This window comes from Sminthopsis crassicaudata, chromosome 4, assembly GCF_048593235.1.
Source record: "Sminthopsis crassicaudata isolate SCR6 chromosome 4, ASM4859323v1, whole genome shotgun sequence".
Taxonomy (NCBI): Eukaryota; Metazoa; Chordata; class Mammalia; order Dasyuromorphia; family Dasyuridae; genus Sminthopsis; species Sminthopsis crassicaudata.
In genome coordinates, this window is record NC_133620.1 from 23805923 (window position 1) to 23826711 (window position 20789).

Below are 20789 nucleotides of genomic sequence, written 5' to 3' on the forward strand. Positions count from 1 at the left end.
CTCCCGAGCCCGCACCGCCCACCACCCTGCGGAACACTCCTTTGGGCCTTCCCCATGGTCTGTCACAGCAGCTGGCACTTTTATACCACAGGAGAATTTGCTAAGTTTTCTGGAAACTGAGGAAAACAGGGTGAAGCGTCTTTCTCGGGGTCACCCGGCTGATGCCCCAGTGACCTGCATTCTGTTCTTCCTGACTCCAAGTCCGGCCCTCACTTAGGGATTTAGCTGCCTAGAAAAGCTCCCTCCGGGGTTTTGTACTGAGTGGACCGGTCCTGGGGGTGCCTACAGAGCAGCAGAGCCTGATGGGGAACTTTCTAAGCCTCCGAAGAACTCATCACAAGGCACTGGTCTGTACTGTTGTAAAAGAAGGCCAATAGTTACTGAGTGACTAACCCAGGCTCCTTAGAGGGGTCCCCAGAGAGAACGGGCTTGATACCAACTAGGTGGGTGAACACTGGGAGGTCTCAGCAACTCAGTTCCCCCATCTGAAAAATAGGGATAGTACCGACTTCCCACAATTATCACCTTGCATGTTTTAAAGCACACAGCAGCTTTCATTATTATTCCTAGCCAATGAATTATACTTTCCACGGATGGCATCAAGCGTTCTATCTGGTCCCTCCAGGCTCTTCCCGGCCTGGCACTGTTGCCCCGAGGGCTGCAGTGGTAAAGGACACGAAAGCAAATAATTGAATCTCTTGTAGCAAAGTACTTCTGAGATGTGAAAACACTTTTTAGGATAGAGCCGTGTAAAATTACTATCCAAATCACGGCCATGGCAAGGTGAACGGTGGGAGGCTTCAGCGCCAGTGATCTTTTGGATGATAGAAGTCAGTCTCTGCCATAGAAGCAACATGCCTAAGGTCACTGTACAAGGCACTCTGCTCTCTGAACTTTTTAACATAGGCCTGCCTCAAGAGGGCCAACAGAGGGACTTGGGGGCCCTCTAGGTCTCCCCTGTGGAGCTGACCCGGTATCGGGGACAGGAGGTGGTTTCCTGGGACAAAGGATTCATCGTTCCACTTCTAACTCTACAGTGAGGAGAAAGCTAGATCCCTTATCCTAGGAAAGTCAGGGCAGATTTCAATACAACTCTTTGTGGCTCTTTTGGTGAATGAAGAGTTCAACCTTTAGTAGTTTGTGCCTCAGAGAGAGCCAAGAGCTAAGGTAAAACCTTGGTCAGTCTCTCCACAGAGAGTAATGACATGAATGCATATGGAAGAGATGCAGTTTCCTGGAATGGTGCTGATATGAACATCTGGCCACATCCTTATTTCCCCAAAGGTTTGAAAATCCCCAAACCTAAATCTCCAATGGGGATTATCTTCATGCTTAAGTGAGGAGCACTGCAACCCAAGTGCAAACAGCTTTTAAAAATGTGAAACTTTGGGGTTTAAAAATAAAAGGGGGGGGGGGAGCTAGGTGGCTCAGTGGGTAGAGTACCAGCCCTGAAGTCAGGAGGATTTGAGTTCAAATCTTGCCTCATACACTTAACATGTCCTAGCTGTGTGACGCTGGGCAAGTCACTTAACCCCAACTGCCTCAGGGAAAAAAAAGACACGTGCAATCCAAGAGTGGAAATTCTCATAAAAGCCTGTTATATATTGTATCTAGGATATACTGTAACACATTTATTATATATGGAATAGCCTGTCATCTAGGGGAGGGAAGAGAGAGGGGAAAATTTGGAAAAGTGAATACAAGGGATAATGTTATAAAAAAAAAAAAAATTACCCATGCATATGTACTGTCAAAAAAAATTATAATTATAAGATCAATAAATTAAAAATAAATAAAAAATAAAGGCCTGTGTTATTCTAGGTTTTAAAACTCTAACTCACAGCAGGAAGAAACATCATGAGAACATTAGGGGAGACTCCATCCTCTTGTTCAGGGATTCCCAGACACAGATCAGCAAGTTCCAAGGGTCACAAGAGCTCTCCAATCCCAAACGAATAAAGCTGAGAATTGGGAAACCTACAGCCACCTGCTCAGGAACCTTAGGCACTGGCCAACCCCACTACTGCCCAGGCACCAAAACCATAGAATGAGTGTCCTTCTGGCACAGGGCTGCCCTTCTTGGGGCACTCGTGTGCAGGCACAACATCCCTGACAGCATAAAGTGGAAAATAAAAGGAAAATAGTAAGAGGCAGATCCTTAAGAACTGGGGAGAGCTCCCAGGTGCCATTTAATTGTTATTTTTGTAGATGGTGAAGTGGCACAGAGGGCTGGGGCCTGGAGTCAGGATGAGTTCAAATCTAGCCTCAAAGCCTTTGTTAGCTGTGAACTTGGACAATTCACTCAACCTCTGTCTGCCTCAGGTTCCTCTATAAAATGGGCGTAATAAAGGCATCTTCCTCCCAGGACTGTGGAGGATAAAAAGATTCTTATTAGTTAAGTCCTTAACAAACTTTAAAGCTCCACATAAATAGCTACTGATGTTGATGATGATGACAACGACAAAGGAAAAAAAGAATAAGGTGGACAGAAGCAGGAGGAAGGCCAAGGCCACAGACGCACAAGAGGGAGCCCCTTCTTTTGTACGGTTATTTTATTTTAGAGTTAAGTCCATATATTATATAAAACATAACAGGAAAATGAACAAGTCTATAAAATCCATGGAGGAGTTTGGACGACAAACCACAAGAGCTTCGGCTCGCTGGCTCTCTCTTTCTCTGCTGGTGTCGTCTGTGGCCCTCCAGGGTATTCTTGGTCTCCAAAGCTAGGCAGGTGCAGAGTTGTCACCATGAAGGGAAGCCACGCTAGTTTGGATGATGGTCAGAGAGGCCCTTGCAGATCCTCAGTCTCCCCTCAATGTCTGCTCCAGCGAAGGTCGGATTGGTCACGATGCCAGGCTTTCCTCCGAGGGCTTGAGGGCAATTCTGGCGAAGAAGCCCCCGGGGTCTTCAGAAGGAAGCCTGGGTCACTGCTGGGGCCAGCAAGCCCACCAAACACTGCTCTACTCTATACACACACCGGCAGGTGCCGAGAGCTACAACAGGGACGTTCAACCCAGAGGTAGGTTTCAAGGCCAATGGCGGGGAAGCAGGTCAAAGAAACCATTTCAGAGCCAGCGTCATCCCCCAGATATCCCAGTGGATACAAGGGAGGGCTCTTGGCCCCATTTGCTTCCAATTCAACAGGCTGCCAGTTCCAAACTTACTGGAAAGAGAGCTGTCTCTGTCCTTCAGAACCGTGAGGACTGTTGGGATTCAAGTCTCTTGGCAGAGGCGTGCCAGCCTGCACCAGCTCCCCTGGATTTAAATCCACTGACTGCCACGATCCATGGCAAATAGAGGGTCAAGAGCGGGCCTGCTGTTCCCCAGGACAAGAGAAACAACGCTTCACAAGGAGATGGGTCTAGCTGTTCATACACCCCTAAATGGAGAACAACCTTCTTGTCTAGATGAGAGGTGATGAGGAGCACTAACAAAGGCTGATCAAACCGCTTTAAGACAAAAGGGGGCAGGGAAACATTAGGAAAAAAAGAAGGGAAAGAAACCATGGAGTGAAAGGCAGCAAGACCAAAGGTATTCCCCAGCCCACGCCCTGGCAGGAGGTCCGCCCCTATCTCTCAGAAAGACATTTCAAACACAGGAAAGGATTTGCAAACACAATAGTTAACAGAGCCAATTGAAATGCAGTCTCAGAAGTTCTGATGTCTTGAGTTCTTGAAGTCTAGACAAGACATTCGCTTTTCACTATTACTGTGCACTATTGGCCAAAGATAAAAAGAAAGAGACTTAAAGATTTGTTTTATTTTCTACTGGGGGGCAGGGGGAGGATCGATAGAACTGTTAGCCAATTTGCTCTCCACTGTACACCCCCCCACACGCTCGTACAACCACACACAACGCTCGCGCGCGCACACAAAAACCCTCAAAGCTGCACCGATACTTCGTATTTTGACCAAAAGAGTAGATCCTGGGAGAAGTGCAAAATGCAAAATCAACTGACAGAAAAATGCTGAACAAACAGCATCATTAATATACAAAATATTTATATTACTGAACTATTAACAGGCGACGTTCTCTGTCGCTGTACAGCTCTGGAGCCACCCGCTCCTTTCTCCAACCTAGTCCATGCTGGCCGCCAAGAATCATTAGGCTCTAGTTCGCTTCATTCTTTGATGCTTCATCAAAATTTTCTACGAGATCTGAAGAAAAGCAGAGGAAGAGAATCATCAATGGCTTCTGCCGTCCCCCTGGTAGCCACAGCAGCATCTGGCCTCTCCCCCAACCCCTGACCTCCCCTGCCTGAACTCAATCCCACCCAGGAAGATGGGACCCAGACACCAGCGGTCCAACTGCCCTGGTTTTCACAGGTGCACAGCTCTGTAAGGATGCCAGTTATTCACCTATGCCCAGAGAGGGGGCCGTGGGGACCATATGGATCATAACATAGGATTTTCACTCTTTTTGTTGCCGTTTGCTTGCACTTTTTCTTCTCATTTCTTTTTCCTTTTTGATCTGATTTTTCTTGTGCAATGTGAAATATGTATAGAAGAACAGCGTATGTTTAACATATACTGGATTATTTGCTGTTCAGGGGAGGATGATGGGAGAATAAAAATTTGGAACATAAAGTTTTATAAGGGTGAGTGTTGAAAACTATCTCTGAGTGTATTTTGAGAATAAAAAGCTTTAAAAAAAAAAAAAAAAAAAAAAAAAAAGAATGCCAGCTATCGCCATTGCCAATGCAAGTGGCCAACACAGTTCCAAAGACCATCTCTGGCGTGGAGTTCAGTATGTGAAATATGGGGCTGTATGTGTTTGAGTGAAGTTTTTTAGGATAACACATCAAAGAAAGCTTCTTTTTTTCTTTTTAAACCTCAATGACTGGATTTTATCGGTACAGATGGATATTTTTCCTGTGGACAGACATCTCCTCCAAGGCTGAAAAGAAATCTCATCAGCTAGCAGACAGTTCCACCTTCACTATGTTAGGCCTCTGAACTCAGATAACCAATGCAGCCATTACGGGGCTCAGGGGAAGCACACCTTAGGGGGCTCAAACAGTGCACCCCCAGTGTGCGGAAGAAGCAGAGGAAGCCACAGGGAGCCCAATCCTTGGCAGTGCCCGGCCGAGCTGTCAGGAGTCAAACCTACCAACCACACGGAAGGAAGAAACTCACCTGGCACATCATCATCCTCTTCATCAATGTCTTCGGGCTTGGGTGTTTTGCTATCCAACACTGAAAAGAGTTTAAAAACATTGAAGCCACTGAGTATGTGCTTAAAAAACTCCAAACTCTCTTCCACCGTCCCCGCTCCATGTCTAAATGAATCTAAACATTTACAGGAAAAGAAAGTGTCAAGGCGCTGACTGCCCATTTGAAGCTCAACACGAGAGCTTCCACTAGAAATCGGACAGAGACCAGTTCAAACACTGTCTCCGTTTCCTCATCTGTCAAATGAGGGAGTGGGCCTAGATGGGTCATTTCCAGTTCCAGCCAATGACTTTGGGACCAGGGACAGCTCTAAAGCAGAGCCAGTTTTTAAGTTTCTGCCCCAAAACTGAATCAACCAGGTGAGATGGGAGGACAAGAACAATCCCGTACCACTATGGGCCGAGAGGAAAAGCTCTCCCTTGGGCTGCCTTTACAAACAGAGTGGGAGGGCCAGGATCCTCGTTCCACAGCTTTTAAGTGACCTCTGCTTACTCTGAGAGTGTTGCTCCCAGTCAATAAAACTTATCTGCTCTCTGCATGCTATAACATCAATAAACCCTTCCTAATGGAGATGCTTTCCCATAAAGCCACAAAGTAAAATTACCCTAATTGGGGGGCTGGGGGTACAGCGGAAGGCACCTACCTTGTCGTGGGAACTGTTCAGCTAACTTCCTAAGACTCGTTAAGCTGTCAGCACCAAGCTGGCTTAATATTCCAGGAAGCATTTCTGTGATTGGCTTTGCTTCTGCGTGGCCAGTGATTGCAAAGGTATTGGCAGAGAGGGAAGCCTGGACTTTGGGGTTGTTGAAATGAATAACCGTTCCATCATCTTTAATCATGTTCACCTGCCGGAACACAAGACACACAGAAAGTTCACAAGCGTCTCCCCACTTTCTTTCCAAGCAATTCAGCTGAACGGGACCTGGCTTGCAGGCCCCCCAAGCTGCACCTCTTCCCATCCTTCAGAGGGGGAATCTACTCTTAGAAATGAACCAGCACCACTCACCGCATGGGGAACAAGGCTGGTGACCTCGAACCAGAGCAGCAAAGTTGCAGGCTCCCCACAGTCCTGGCCTTGTTTCTGCATGAATGCTTCACCAACTGCCCAGTGGGCATTCCTCCCAAGCCCTAGCTGGTGCAGGCACCCAAGCTCCCCAACGCAGTCAGCCCTCTGCTCCTCGTGTCCAACCAGGTGGTAGCTTCTCTCCCCTTCTCGCCACTCCCTCCCTCCCCATTACATGCCCTGCTTTCTTTCAAAGCCCATCCAAATGCCATGCTCTATACGAAACCTTTCCCTCGTTCTGTTGTCTTTACCCAAAAAACCCTCAGCCTGATTTTGTACATCCTCCTATGTATCTATAGAATGTAAATCCATCAGGTAAATCTTTGGATGATTTAAATCATTTTTGTCTTGGTACCCCTGTCCCTGTCCCAGCATTTGGCACACAACTGGTACTCAATAACAAATCGCTGACAGATAAGGACAGTCATCCTTTCATGCCCTTCATCGCGGCTGCTCCCCCCATCAAGAGCTGGCAGTCTAAGACCACCAGGTTTTTCTATTGAAGGCCACAGCCAGGCCTCTTCAACCCTCGAAGATCACAGGATCTCACTCACTTGAGTCAGAAAGCCTAAATCCTTAAATACCACGATTGGGGATGTTAGAAACCACAGGCCAAGAGAGGGCGAATTTAGGGTGTTTGCCAGCTCTGGCATCTGCCACAAGTTACTCATCCCTGCAGCTCCGCCATGATAGCACCCTACCTCCCACACCCAAAACAAAGCCAACCAGCAGTTCAGAGCTGGAAGGGCCCCTGATGGTCATCACGTCCAACACTCTCATTTTGGATGGGAAAATGGCAGCAGAAGTTACGTGACTCCCCAGGGGTCACATGGCTAGTGAGGACTGGGGGCAGGATCTGAATCTTGCTCTTCTCAGCTCAGCTTCTCCTCTCCCTGTACCCTAATGTATCAGCTTCCTGACTCCAAGCAGCCAGAAGGAAACTAAGAATCTGATCCAAAGGAAAACACGTGGAGGGACTTAAATCCCAGGATCTGATCAGGGGACGAGGTCCCCATCTCCAGGGCGCCTTGGCCCACTTCACTACCACAACATTCTTCAGATTGCCCCTCCCTTCTGCTATTGTTTTTGTAGAGCTAAGTGACCAGACTAAATACTCAACACTCCCAGGATGCCACGCTGCATCTGTACCTGCTCTCATTGAGGCTGATTCCGAATGGTCACGTGTGCACACAGGTGGGATTCTCTAAGTTCATGATCTGACTTTACAGATGCCAGCAGTGGGCCTCTCTGCTTGGGAACCCTTTCCTCTCTGGTGCCCCCCTCCCCCTCCCCGCTATCACTGTCCCACACTTCTCATCTTGTCCCATGCCAGCACTTGTGCTGAGGGTTGGGGGGGATGGGATTTAGGGGCTGCCTCTCAAGTCTCAGCCAGGCCAGCCTAGTCCTGCTGCAACAGACCCTGGCCCAGGCCAGAGGAGCACCCACTAGGCACTCCCACTAGGATGCTGAGCTGCCACTATGAGTTAATTTTTTTCCACAGGGAAGACTGGGTGTAGCCAAAGCCCAGAGTGCTCTAGCAACACATGAGGCCAAGCATTCCTTCACTTCCGTAATGCCCTGGAGTCCCTCAAGGCAGAAATGCCAGCCCTCCCACAAGGATGAGCACGCCTCCGCCCAACAGCTCGGCAGATGGTCCCGGATGGAGTCTGAAAAAGCCTCCCCTCCGAGGCCAACCTGGCGACAGGCTTTTTAGGGCATTAGGCCCATTCCCCAGAGCCCAGGGCTGAAACCGCTTTCACAGTGGTAGAGCCGGCTAGAGTTGGGACCTTTACGATCCTGGAGTCCTTGTCACAGCAAGATGAAGCACGTGGGAGGCCCTTGGGAGGACACAGGGGGCCCACATGGTGGGCCACACTGGAATTTAGGTTGGTCTAGGAATTAACTTTTTATACACTATTTCTATGGGGAAACTCTCCAAATTTCAAATAAGAGACTTTTAATCCAACAGTAACTGCTCAGAACTTATTGTGGGTGGAGCCCAGTATTAAGTCCTAAGGGTGATATAAAAAGTCCAAGGGGCCACTGCCCCATGCATGCAGTTTGTGGATGGGAGAGAGAACAAGATTGGTTGTTAAAACACACATGAAGACAGGAGACGAGCAGGAGAGAGATGGGACACAAAGCGTTAGCCAAGTCCAGAAGGGGCCCCTGCTGACCAGCAGCTTCTGACAAAACTCCTCAGAGAGCCGCCCCCAACTGGGAGGGTTTGTTCCAGGACCTCGGCCTGGGAGTTTACAAGCAAAGCCACTGGACTCCAGGGGCAAAGCCCTGTCTGCACTCTGTCTCACTGCCTTCTTCTAACCCCTCCCACTTCCGTGTATCTGGGAGCACTCTAACCCAGTCCAGGGAGACCTGCAAAGTGGTACGCTGGAGAGAGAAACACATCTAGAGTCAAGAAGTTCAAATCCTGTCTCTGAAACTTCCCAGTGCCGTGAACCTGGAAAACTCTTCACCTGTCTGCCTCACTCTAATACTAACTGTTGGCAGGCACTGGGAAGTTCCAATGAGAGCTCCTTTGGAAAGTGCTCGGTGGGGTGTCTGCACATAGTAGGTGTTTGATAAAACATTTGCTCCCTGCCTTTTCTCAGTTTGCCACTAGCTTCAAAGATGAAGAAGGCAAACCTAAAGGCAGAATCTGTCTCACTCTGCTCTTGTGAGGGTCAGAGGGCTTTTCTTCTCAACTCTTTAAACAGGAAAATGAAATGCCCACAGGCCAGGGGAGGACAGACGAGTGGCAGGGGAGGATGCTGCATGGTCTTGGGAACCAGTTCCTCCCCAGGCCACCAGTGCTAACACTCCAACATCTAGCGCAGAATCCAGAAAACGCTCTCCCATTCTTTGTTCCATACCCAACTGAAAGTTTCTGCCACTCCCAAGTTTAATCCTGGCAAAAACTACTGAAATGCTTGGTCCTTGAGTGGCCAGTCCTACGGCTCCTGTTAGAACCCCTTCCAAAGTCTGACTGAGAGGGGCTCCCAGGAGGCGGCTGTAGCCTATCCCTCCACAGAGGCCCAGCGGGCCTGACTCAGGAAGACCTTCAACATGGCCACAATGCTGCTCAGGCCCTGAAGAAAGCATTCTATCACGTGAAAGACAGGTTATTTTCTCTAGGTCCTGGGAGGGTACAGATGTGGCAAGGACTGGCAGGTTAGGATATCCCTACATGGGAACATCCGTTTTCAAATTAGCAAGAGCATCAGTGACTCTGGAAATGTGCAGAGAAGCAAATCAAGTCTGCTGTTTATGGCCAACACGCTGGTCAACTCAAGACCAACTGGGTCTATGAATAAAACTTCTCAAAGTGGCAAGTTCTAATAGTATATGCATGTGTACATGGATGAGCAGGGACTTGTGATGGGCTAAACCTGCCTGAATGGCAAGAGACTTGTGATACAAAGTGCCATCTGTGTCCAGAGAGAGAATTATGGAGAATGAATATGGATCAAAGCATAGTATTTTCACTTTTTTGTTGTTGGTTTTTTGCCCCCCTCCCCCCCCGATCTGATTTTTCTTGCTCAGCATGGCAAATATGGAAATATGTTTAGAAGAACTGTACATGTTTAACCTAGATTGGATTGGGGAATGGGGAGAGGGAGAGAAAAATTTAGAACACAAGGTTTTACAAAGGTGAATGTTGAAAACTGCCTTTGCATGTATTTAGAAAAAAAAAATACTATTTAAAATTTGTTTATTTATTTAAAATACTATTTAATTTAAATTTAATTTTATTTAAAATACTATTAAAAAAAAAAACCCCAAACCCTGCCTGCCATTGAATCAAACCTCTTCTCTTCAAGAAGGCAGCAGTTTGTAATTTGGGACAATTTCCCATTGTCCTTCTCCATGCATTCATATTTTCATTGAGTACATGAGTTATTTGCGATAGTGCCATTTTTACCCGTGGTTTAAATTTCCATCTGGAGCTGCCCTTCAGAAGTCTGCTGGGACCAGATATACCGACACCAAGGACAGTTAAACAAAACAATGACTTCCCATAGCAGTTCCAAGTCCTTGGAAAAGGCCAGGGACTCAGAAAAGTCAAAACCACCTTAGCTATTGCAGCCCCATGACCTTACCTCTTCAATACCAGCAATATTATTCACAGCCAACTTTTTGAGAGAACTCTGAAGTTTCTTGTCATCTGCTGTGGCCGTTCTGTGTACGACCTTCTTCTTTCTACGCGCCGTGCCCTAAGAGAACCAGACAAAGGAAAAAGCCTCAGTCAGCAGAGCCACGATCGGGCGGCCACAGTCCCAGACACTCCCACGCTCGCATCGTCTCACTGCTCCCAGGAAGGAAGCCGGCAACTCTCATGCTCTGCTCTCGGGGGCCTGTTTTCTACAGTTCAGATATGAACCACCTTACCCAGCTGCCAAATGGGACCATTTCAATGAGTTTTTAAAAACATGCGCCTCCTGGATAACTCAGCAACCTTTCAAGTAACGTCTGCTCCAACTCCAACGCCGTCTTGAATTAGGTTAGCCAGTTCTAGAAGCCAGATGACTCAAAGGTCACTGCTCAAATGACTTTTTGATCTCACCAAGGTGGGTAGTTCTTCCAGTAGTAGAGATTACCACCCATCCAAGCCATGAAGACAGATTCCTAAATTGCTCCCCACTTATGTGTCTTCCCCTACATTACTTTCCTATATGTACCTACATACTTAATATGAAGGGCAAAATCTTTCTAAACATAACAGAGTTTTAGAAATTGGGAGCTAATACAGACGACTTTAAAAGTCATTATACGTCAACGCCATCATTAAAAATGGATACCTGTTAAATGCCAGTGTAAAATAAACAAAAAATGAAATGCCTACATTATACCGGGCCATATTAAAAAGGGGATCATCATTAAACAGCTCCCAACTTAATAGAGTGAGCCGCAACCATGAATTTCAAGGTCCCTCCTGGAATGCTGATGTCGTTCAGCTCAACCACAATAGTCAACTTACCCAATAATGTAACTCAAATCCAACTAACAGCAGCCCAAGCCAAGAGATTTATTTAATTAAGCTCTTAAATAGCAAAAAGGCAGAGGCCTGACCACCAGCAGGCATCTTGAGGTCACTGCGTGTAAGCGGAGGCTTCTCTTTATAGGCAGCAGGTCCCTCACAGGCCTAACATCACATGTGGAGCAGAAATTGCTCCTTCTTCAGCTCCTTTTACAGATGAACAAACTGAGGCAAACAGAGTGACTTGCCCAGGATTACAGAATGTGTCTTGAGTTCAAATCTGATTTAAGGAGGAGGAGTGTTTATGACTCCAGACCTGGAACTCTCTCCACTGGACCTGAGCTGCCCCTGACAAGTGGCCGGCCATATTAGCTTCCTGCCTTTCCTACGAAGGGTTCCCTGGCAGTGATGTGTCAGTAAAAATTTAACTCCCAGTAATATACTTTCAGTTTCACATGCCATTACTATTGACATTTTCTTCCTCACTTTCTTAAGTCTAGATAATCTACAAGACAACAAACCCAGCCCCGATTGGAGCCTCTGCTGATTTCTGAGAAGTGTTCCCACTGAAAATTATACCACCAGCTCTCCAGTTTGATGGGGGACCCTGGCTTCCTCCCACAGAATCTCTATATCATCCATACCATAGCATTTCGATTATGAATCAACTGTAGATTGCCTTTTGGTATTATAAAATTACAAGATATATCCCTTAGCCATTAGATAAGAAAAGAACATCCTAATACTGAGGTCCGAGAAGGCCCTTAGAAAAAGAGGAAGGAAAAACCAATAGCTGGTAGAACAGACTGGGAAAAGATTCCCCTCCTTCCCCCTGCCCCAGTAACTGTACTGGATGTTTTCATATATTTGTTTTTTGATGGAATCATCACTTAATAAGCATTTATTAAGCTCTGCTATTTCCCAGGCCCTGTGCGAGGGGATGCAAGCACAAGAAGGTGAAAGAATTAATACTGACAAGAAACAAGGACTTGGAGCAGTAATGTCCGTGGAGACTGGTGCCAGGTTGGAAAGGACTCTGAAGTTCAGACTGGAGTCCGGAGGCAATAGAAACCTGACTGAGGCGGAGGATCCCATGCCTTGCTCTTCCTTTGCCTGCCGAAGGGCATGGTGGGGGTCTGGGCGGCTGCTAGGACAAGTTCATTCTGTCTGTCTCTGGGGGCTGGCACAAAGTAGACCTTGATAAATGCTAGCAGCTGAAAGGATCAGACTTTAGCTTGGACCCTTCTTCCTGGCTCTCATCTGTCCCCTCCCTTTTTATTATTATTAGCAGTAGTAGCATGCACCCATTGCTGATTTCTCCCTTTCCACATCCTCATCTGCCAGGGGACAGAGGAGCAGACAAGCACGGTCCCTGAGGGGCTCAGGCCTGTCACACTTTCTCTTCTAACCCAAACCCAAACTCCAGCTTCCTTCCAAGCTTCTCCTCCTATGGACCCAGCTCTAGGCTCATTGTCTCCCCATGGGTCAGAGCCGTGAAGGCAGAAAGCCTCCCCCTTTCTCTGAAACCCTGTGATAAGCAATGGTGAACGCCGGCTGCTGCTCAGGCTGGCAAGAGGCTCTCCATGGCTAAGGAGCACTCGCTTCCCTGCCTGGCAGGACTTCCCTGCCCAGACCTGGCATCCAGCAGGTGAACTTCCACCTTCCCCAACTCCCAGCACCAGGATTCCCTCAGTAAGTGCCCCCTGTGTGCCCGGCAGCGTGCTAAGCCTAAGGCTAAGAGGGCTAAAGTGAAAAGCCCCTGCTCTTGTTACCTTCTAACGTGGGGGGAGGCGACAGCGGACACATGGCGCACAGAGAGCGACCGACAGGAGCATGACGTAGTCTGGGTGGGAGAACAGGAACCGCCATGGAGGGGGAGGCTTCACACGGAAGCTGCTGCTCGGGCTGAACTCTGCCCAAAGGCAGAGGTGAGAGGTGAAAGGTGAGGAAACAACGAAAAAAGCGCAGAGATGGGAGATGGGCCATTTGGCGTGAGAAATGGGAGCAAACAGACCATTTGGGAAGAGCAATAAGGTTAAAAGAGAAGCTTCTATCTAAACCCATTGCTTACTTCTAGTTTCCCAGGTGGCTCTGAACAGATGACTTCTAGAAGAGAGATGTCACAACACTGAGTCCTAATGAGACAACTGTCCCTTGTCCCTGAGGAGTCAGTCCCAGAGGCCCTGAGAGGGAGGGGCTAGGAAGCTCAATCAGAGGCTCCTTCCCAGGCCAGTGAGGAGTCCTGTCTGTCCACAACACCTGGCAGTTGTGGGCCCCTGGTTTAATGGGAATGTCTGGTCAGTGCCCCCCTCCCCCCCGCCACTGCTGCCCAGAACATGGGCTCAAATTCTGGTCTTGCCCTTTAACCTACACTAAGGGACAAACCCTTCACCTCTGGAGCTCAGTCTCCCGCAAGGACAACGAGATGTCAGCTGGAAGCAGCCTTCCTCCTCCATCCTTTACGGCCTCAGGTACTCACCTTGCCTCCTATCCGGACCTGAGCCTGAAGCTTGGCTAGCTTCTCCTGATTCATGCTGTCAGCAGATCTGGAAGAGAAGCAGACCTTTCAAGTCTCTGGCAAGGGTCAGAGCAAACCCACTCCCAGCCCACGGGCCCCCGCTCCAACAGGGGCTACCCCAAGCTGCTCAGGCTGACTGGATGCCCGAGAACTGGCTTGGGTGAAGTGGGGAGAGGCTTCGGGAAGGAGCCCACTTGCCGACCAACCGACTGTGGCCATTCCTGACACCCATCTACTAGGGGACGGAAGTCAGGGGCCCCAGCGGTCAAAGGGAGACCTTCAAAACTAACTTCCTGACCATTGCACATAGTAAAGGACAGAGATTAAAATGATCCTGAAAAGGAGTTCTAGATGCAGAAAAGAGCCAGAATGGCCAGGAAAGTCACCAATTCTGAGGTACCTCCTCAGAAAAACCATTTCCTTCTCTGACTTCAATGAGGAAATAATTTTTTTTTTTTTTTTTTTTTAATATAGCTAGCTATATAAATAGCTAGCTGCTGCTGGTGTTTAAGCAAGGACTTTTTAAACAGAGCTGACATCTATGGCAGAATACATTGATAAAGAAAAATCTAAAAACAGACCACATTCTCAAACTCTCCTGACTCCATTTCAAAAGACCGTCCACGGAAACACAAAAGGCAGCCGGGCCCAGATCCGATGCAATGAATGGCTAGATCTTCAAGCCTTCAAAGATGTGAACCCAAAATAAGGACATCTTTGTCCAAGACGAGATGATGAAGTATCAGTGAGAGGGCGAGGGAGGCCCAAAGCCTCCAGAAAGCCACAAAGTTCTCTCAATGCCTCCTCCACAGGCTCATTAATTTCTGGTATCCACAGCACTTTCTCCCACAATATCTTCTTTGATCCTATCTCCACACTACTGGGTAGATTATGGAGGAACACGCTGTCACTACAAAAGTACGTGTCATTCTCTACTGGTTCTCAGCCCTTTTTTTTAACCTTTTAAGGCACAAAAGGAGGCAGCCAATCAGCTGCCCCACTGGCTCACCCCCAAAGGTACCCCCAGTTATCGGGGTGCTCCTTTCTCACATGACCTTGGATCGAGCAGAACATCCAAGACCAGCATTAACTTCATCCTTAGGTTCCTGCGGCCTATAACAGTGCTCTGCATATGATTAACAAGAGGCACCAGGGAATAGAGATAAAAATGCAATTGTTTCTGCCCTCCCCAGCTTATGTCCTATCAAGGAAGCCATAATGTATGCAGCTAGATAGCCACAAAAACCACAAGATGGAGGGGGCCCTAGGCAGGAAAGTGGGTTTTTTAAGGAGGCACAACCAGTGCTAGGCGCTGGCACAGACTGGGGAGACGCCCGCCAGGTGGGTGACAATTTGGCAGCGTGGTTAAGTGTGTATGTCAGCAGGGCAGGTTAGGTCTGCTTTAAGGCTAAGCTGAGCAGTTCTGCCTTTACTGAGTACAGGAGACTGGATCAGACTGTGTCGGGTGAGAGATGATGAGGGCTGGGGCACAGGAGAGAAAGGTCAAGAGATAGAAATGACAAGACCTGGCAACGACTAAATATGGGAATGAGAACAGAGTCAGGGAGGCTTTGGTCTAGTCCTGGGAGGGCGGTGGGGCTGCTGGGAGAATAGGGAAATTTGGAGGGGAAAATCCAAATGGAGGCTGAGATGCCCATGGGACACCCAGCTGGTGCTATGGGCCTGGGGCCTGGAGATCCTGGATGGATCCTGAGATTTGGGAGACAGGTGCAGAGATAGACCAACGCTGACATGGTCACCAAGTGAGAGGGGCTATAGAAAGAGCTTTGGGACATGTCCACAGTTTGGGGGGAACGACATGGGGGAGGACCAGCAAAGGAGGTGAAGGAACCAAGGGAGGGGAGAGTCCCCCGTGTGGTCCACCGTGCTTGGCCCTGGGGAGCAGAGGGGGCAAGTGTGACATGCCTGAGGAAGAGAGCTTGTCACTGACCTCTGGTGCCTTTGGAGAGAACCTTCAGCTGAATGATGGAGTAAGAAGGGGGCAAGGAGTGATCCGTCACAGGGAGCCTACAAGTGCAGACAGCTCTTCTGTAGAGTCTGGCCAGGAAGGAGACGGATCCAGGCCAGTAACTGGAGGCAATCACTGACGACAGTATGCTAAGTCTGGGGGAGACTTGGATGCAGTTGTAAGCAACAAGGAAGGACTTAGAGATGCAGAGACAGTGACTAAGAGAAAAAGGGGATGTTCAGATCAGGGGGGAAAGCTAGAAGAAGGACTGAAAATCACGCCCTCTTCAATACCTGAAGTAAAAAATGAAGGATGAGATCAGGGGATTCTGGGACGCAGAGAAAAGAAGCTCATAACAAATGAGCTCTACTTGTTCAATAAAGCCTGGTTTCCTTATCTGGGAGAGTAATCGGTGCTGGTGGGGGAGGCTTGGAAGGGAGGTCAGAACAGCCTCTGTGGGGAGGATTGCCTTGTGGCAGGGAGGGCCCAGGTGAGAGCAGTCAGCCAATAAGCACATCCGTGCTTGGGGAGAGGCAGAGTTAAGTAGTTACAAAGTCCTAGGGACTAAGCTAATAGACACAAAGAAAAAGCAAAAACAGTCCGAGACAACAGTAAATCTCTAGACCCAAGGCAATGCAGACACAGAGGAAAGTGTATGAGGGCCCCAAAAAGGCCTCTGGTAGAAGCTGAGATTTTAGCTGATTCCTGAAGAAGGTCAGAGAAGCTGCCAGGTGCAGCTGCCACAAGAGGAGGGGGCGCAGCGTTTCAGGAATGGGGGCAGTGAGGGCAAAAGTGGGAGATGGAGACGTGCTGTTGTCGTAGCAGCCCCAGTGGGCTCAGGGGGTGATTCGCTTCAGCTCCATTCAGCAGAATGTGAGTAGGAGTGGAGGAGGTGGATAAGGGGAATAAGCTAGGCATTTAAGAAAATATTTATTACATGAATATTTCTACTCAACTTTAAAAACGTTTTTTAAGTTTACAAGATATTGTTAAAATTATATTTTACCTAAATGCATAAAATTCAATTGTTTAAAAGTCACTTGTCCTTTTGATTCTGGACACAGTATAAGGGGAAGGGAGGGATCATAATTAATGCTCATTTACATTTAACTCCAAGCTTTCAAGTCTAGTCCTTCCTAACCCCTGCCTGAACATGACCCTGGATTTGCAACATGCGGCCAGGTGTCTGAGTCCCAGCTCCGCTATTTAAGCCGTGGGACTCTGGTTCAGTCACTTCCACTCCCTCCTTAAAATCTGGCAGGAGAGATAATAACACACATGCATACACTGCTTTACGCTTTGCTACATATTTACACACATTATCTCCGGAGGCATTATCGCGATCCCCACTTTGCAGATGAGGAAGGTGAGACTGAAGTACGGGAAGCAGAATGGAACCAGGCTCCCCGCTTCTCACATCAGCAGGAGGAGGCTCCCCCATGATTTCCAGAGTCCCCTTTCACAGCTATAGGACACAGGAGGGGAGGCTGGGTGTGCGCCCTCACGCCCGCCCTGGCCAGCTCCAACTGGAGACTACAGGTGTTGGCCCCAGTGCTCCGGGAGAAGAAGCCCTGCCAAGCACAGCCCTGTCCCTGTCCCTTCCTGGGCTCGTCCCAGGGAGTCTCCCCTTTCTAAGCTCGCTCACAAGGCTTCCAGACCATCTCCACCCACACAGGGTGACCACCTCACTCTTGCTCCAAAACCTTCAGGAGTCAGGGACACCTCAAAGGCCTTTGACCTGCACCCGAAGGCCTCTGGCTGCCTGGCCCCATGGCTCTCCCACCCTGTCAACACTGAACCCGGCCCAGTGAATTTTGGGAACCGGAATAACCCCTTCTGCCACTTTTTCCATTCTGTCCCCTACGGTCCGAGCGCCCGCACATACACGGGGCTTCAGTCTCAGCATTAGAATGCCCCCATCTCTTCTCCCCCAGCCTGTTTCCTCAGTGCTTGTGCTCCCTGAGAGCAGGACCTGTGCATGCTACTGCTGCCAAGCAGCAGGTGCCCACTGTTTGCTGAACCTAACGGAATATTTTTACACAGAGAAGAGAGGGCACCCGGCACCTAAATGCTCAGGGAGAGCTGCTGAGTAGACTGAGGCGGCCCGCCGGCTGTCCGGGGGACAAAGGTCCGGCTGCTGCGGAAGGAGCAGGTGGCTGCCATCCCCTCAGAGCGGACACTTCTCGGGGTCTGGTTCCACCATCTAGGAGCCGGATGGCTTTGGGGGTCGGGGTGAGCATTAGAGAGCATGCCCGCCAGTCTCAGGAAGGGGGGCTAAAGGGGCTCCACAAACCCAGAAAGCTCTGGAACCAAACTCCAAAGAGTCCGTCCCAGAGCCGGCCTCCGGCCAGAAGCATCAGGAGGAAAGAGGCAGGGCAGGAGAGTGGGGCCCGAGTCTGAGCCCCGAATGTCCCAGGGAGAACAAGGGCCTTCAGACCCCCAGAAACCGACTGTCTCGGCCGTGTACGGGAGCCGGGACCGCACCTGGGTGAGCCCCCAGAGGAGGCGGGCGCAAGGCCCCCTCAGTCCCTCAGGACCACATCTGCCTGTTCCCCCTCCCATCCCCGCGGCCAGGAGATGCCCGCTGAGGCCCTGCCAGAACAGGCCCCCCACTGCACTGGCAGGGTGGCCCCCTACTCAGCACAGTCCCGAGCGGGAGGCGGGGCGTCACCTCGGAGCCTGCTCCTCACAGGGAGGGCGTCAGGAGCGGCCGGCCGGCCTCCAGCACTCCCGGCCACGAGGGCTCCTGGGCCAGCGGCCTGACAGTGAGCGGCTCGCCCGCGCCGGCCTCGCTGTCCGGAAGTGTCTCCCCGAGGGTTTGCCGCCCCGTGGGGCTCGGCCTCTGACCCTGTCAGCTTTGTCCCCCTGGCCCCAGGCCGGGACCCAGGCAGGGCTGCACTCCGGAGGCCCGGGGCAGGGACACTTCCGGGACGGCCCGTGCTCCCGGCCCGGCCCGTTCCTGCTGCTCCCTGCTGCTCGGGGACAGGGATCCCAGAGGAGGAAACCGGCCCCAGGGTACCGCAACTTTGGAACGGTCTGCCGGTGTGCTCTCCCTGAGCCATCCGGGAAACGGACACCGGCAAGGGCCGAAACAGAGGCCGGGGGATCTCAGTCTCCTGGGGGCTAAGAGGGACGCGAGAGGCCAGCCCTCACTTTACAGACGGGGAAACTGAGGCCCAGAAAAAGAGCTCGGGAGTCCAGCTTTGTAACTGGGAAGATCCTCCGGGCCGCTGGGTCCCGGGTGCGCCCCTCCTTTGGCAGGAGGCACTGGGGTGACCCTCCAGGACGGGGAGTCCTCCTCTGACTGAAATAGACTGATCGCGATCTCGGAGTCCGCGGAGTCCTAGGCCCGCATTTGACAGAAAAGGAAACTGAGGTCCAGAAGGGCCCCGGGATCCCAGAGCTCCGAGTCGGCGGAAACCCAAGCCTCCTTCGGCAGAGAAGGAGCCTGAGGCTCAGAGAGGACCCGGGGAGGGCCTGCCTCAGTCTCCCCCTCCCACTAACGGCCGGGCTCCGGAGTCGGGCCCGGGCCCCCGCTCCTCCTGAGCCACTTAGGCCACTGCGCTCTGCAGGGCTCGCTCACCGGAGGCACCGAGACCGAGGCTCCGGCAGCAGCCGCTTTACCTGGAGTCGAGGCGGGGGGTTCCTCCGACGGCAACACGCGGCGGCAGCAAGATGGCGGTCGCGGCGGAGGCAGAGAAAGGAGGCGGCGGCCGCGGGAGCGCGGACACGTGACACCGTCCAGCCCACCTCCCGGTCCCCCGAGCAGCCAATCGCCGTATGCGCCCGCCGGAGGGGGGTGTCCGAACCCTGGAGTCCAATCGCGAGGCGGCGGATTCGGGGGGCTCGCCGTGTATGCTGGAAGCTGTAGTCCGCGGCGGAGTACATTGTGTCCCTCGCTAGGGCTTCTGGGAGCGGGCGGAGAGCGAGTTTTTGTTTGGCAGCCTGGACCTTCCCGGGGCATTGTCACGGGACTGGGGAGCAGCCTCCCGGCTGATGCGTGGGAGGCGGCGGGGGACGGATTCGTCGTCCTAGTACAGTCCGGGGGAGGGACTCTGGAGCGGGAGGAGTCGTGTGAAACCTGACATTTAGCTTTAGGCGACCTTGAAATCAATTCTAGAAGGTTTATCGGGCGCCTGCTTTAAGGCTGACCCCGTCCAACGCTGGTCCCAGCTTTCCTGCTCAAGGCAAACTTTGTTAAATGCCTCGTTGGCTGTGCAGACACTGGGCCTAGAGCTGGCGCAGAAACCGCGCCTGCCCTCGGGGAGCTTCCGCCCGGGGGCAATGGATGCAACGCGTGGCGATGAGCCCGGCAGAACACGTCAAGTTTCTTATTGACAAGGGAGCCCTGAAATGCACACCTCGTCAGTATCTGCAGTCCCGCGCGCTGCAAGGAAGAGGCAGACGTCCGGTCTTTCCCCCTATTGTCTGATGGCACGAACTTCTCTTTGTCATCTTCAGTCACGTCTGAGTAAAATCGCATCTTTTACCGGAAGCCTCTTAATTCTAGTGTTTTCTCCCTCTATTAATTATCTCTTAAGTGAAGTTATGTCTATATGCATATATATTCCCTCTGTATATAGCTTGCTTTGCATATCTCTTTGTTTTTTGTCTTTCCCTCTCGTGCAGTGGTCCTCACACTTTTTAAATGGGGGCCAGTTCACTGTCCCTCAGACTGTTGGAGGGCCGGACTATAGTAAAAACAAAAACTCACACAATGTCTCCGCCCCTCAGCCCATTTGCCATAACCAGGGGGCGCATAAATGTCCTCTGCGCCCGGGGGCCGTAGTTCTAGATTGTGAGCTCCTTGAGGGCGGAGATTCAATCCATGGACTTCACCCTGCTGATATCAGTTCATCAGTCTTCTCATGCTCCTCGGAATTTCTCATCTTAGTCTTTTATTAGAGCACGGTATCCGTCCATTACGCTCTTGTACCACAATTTGTTTGGCCATTTTGCAATCGATAACAATTGCTATAGGAAAATGTTGCCCGAAAATCTCTAGATCTCACACCCAGAAAACTGAATTATCTCTACAGCCCCAGGTCATTAAAAGCCTGGCTCTTTGGGGATGTGAGGGGTAAAAGTAGTGA

At 50.5% G+C, this 20789-nt stretch overlaps 1 protein-coding gene across 2 annotated transcripts; it reads right to left on the reverse strand.

Annotated features, from left to right (window-relative positions):
• Positions 1–2537: 2537 nt before the first annotated feature.
• Positions 2538–19999, reverse strand: BTF3L4 (basic transcription factor 3 like 4). Of its 2 annotated transcripts, none has more exons than XM_074265938.1 (6): positions 19321–19999; positions 13689–13755; positions 10332–10445; positions 5815–6016; positions 5136–5195; positions 2538–4157 (listed from the first exon to the last, which is right to left on the reverse strand). In XM_074265938.1, the coding sequence occupies exons 2-6, from the start codon at positions 13740–13742 to the stop codon at positions 4111–4113; spliced, it is 477 nt and encodes a 158-aa protein (XP_074122039.1). In that variant the 5' UTR covers positions 13743–13755; positions 19321–19999; the 3' UTR covers positions 2538–4110. The 2 variants fall into 2 exon arrangements, with proteins under 2 accessions (XP_074122039.1, XP_074122038.1); XM_074265937.1 differs by lacking the exon at positions 19321–19999 and adding an exon at positions 19280–19302.
• Positions 20000–20789: the final 790 nt, after the last annotated feature.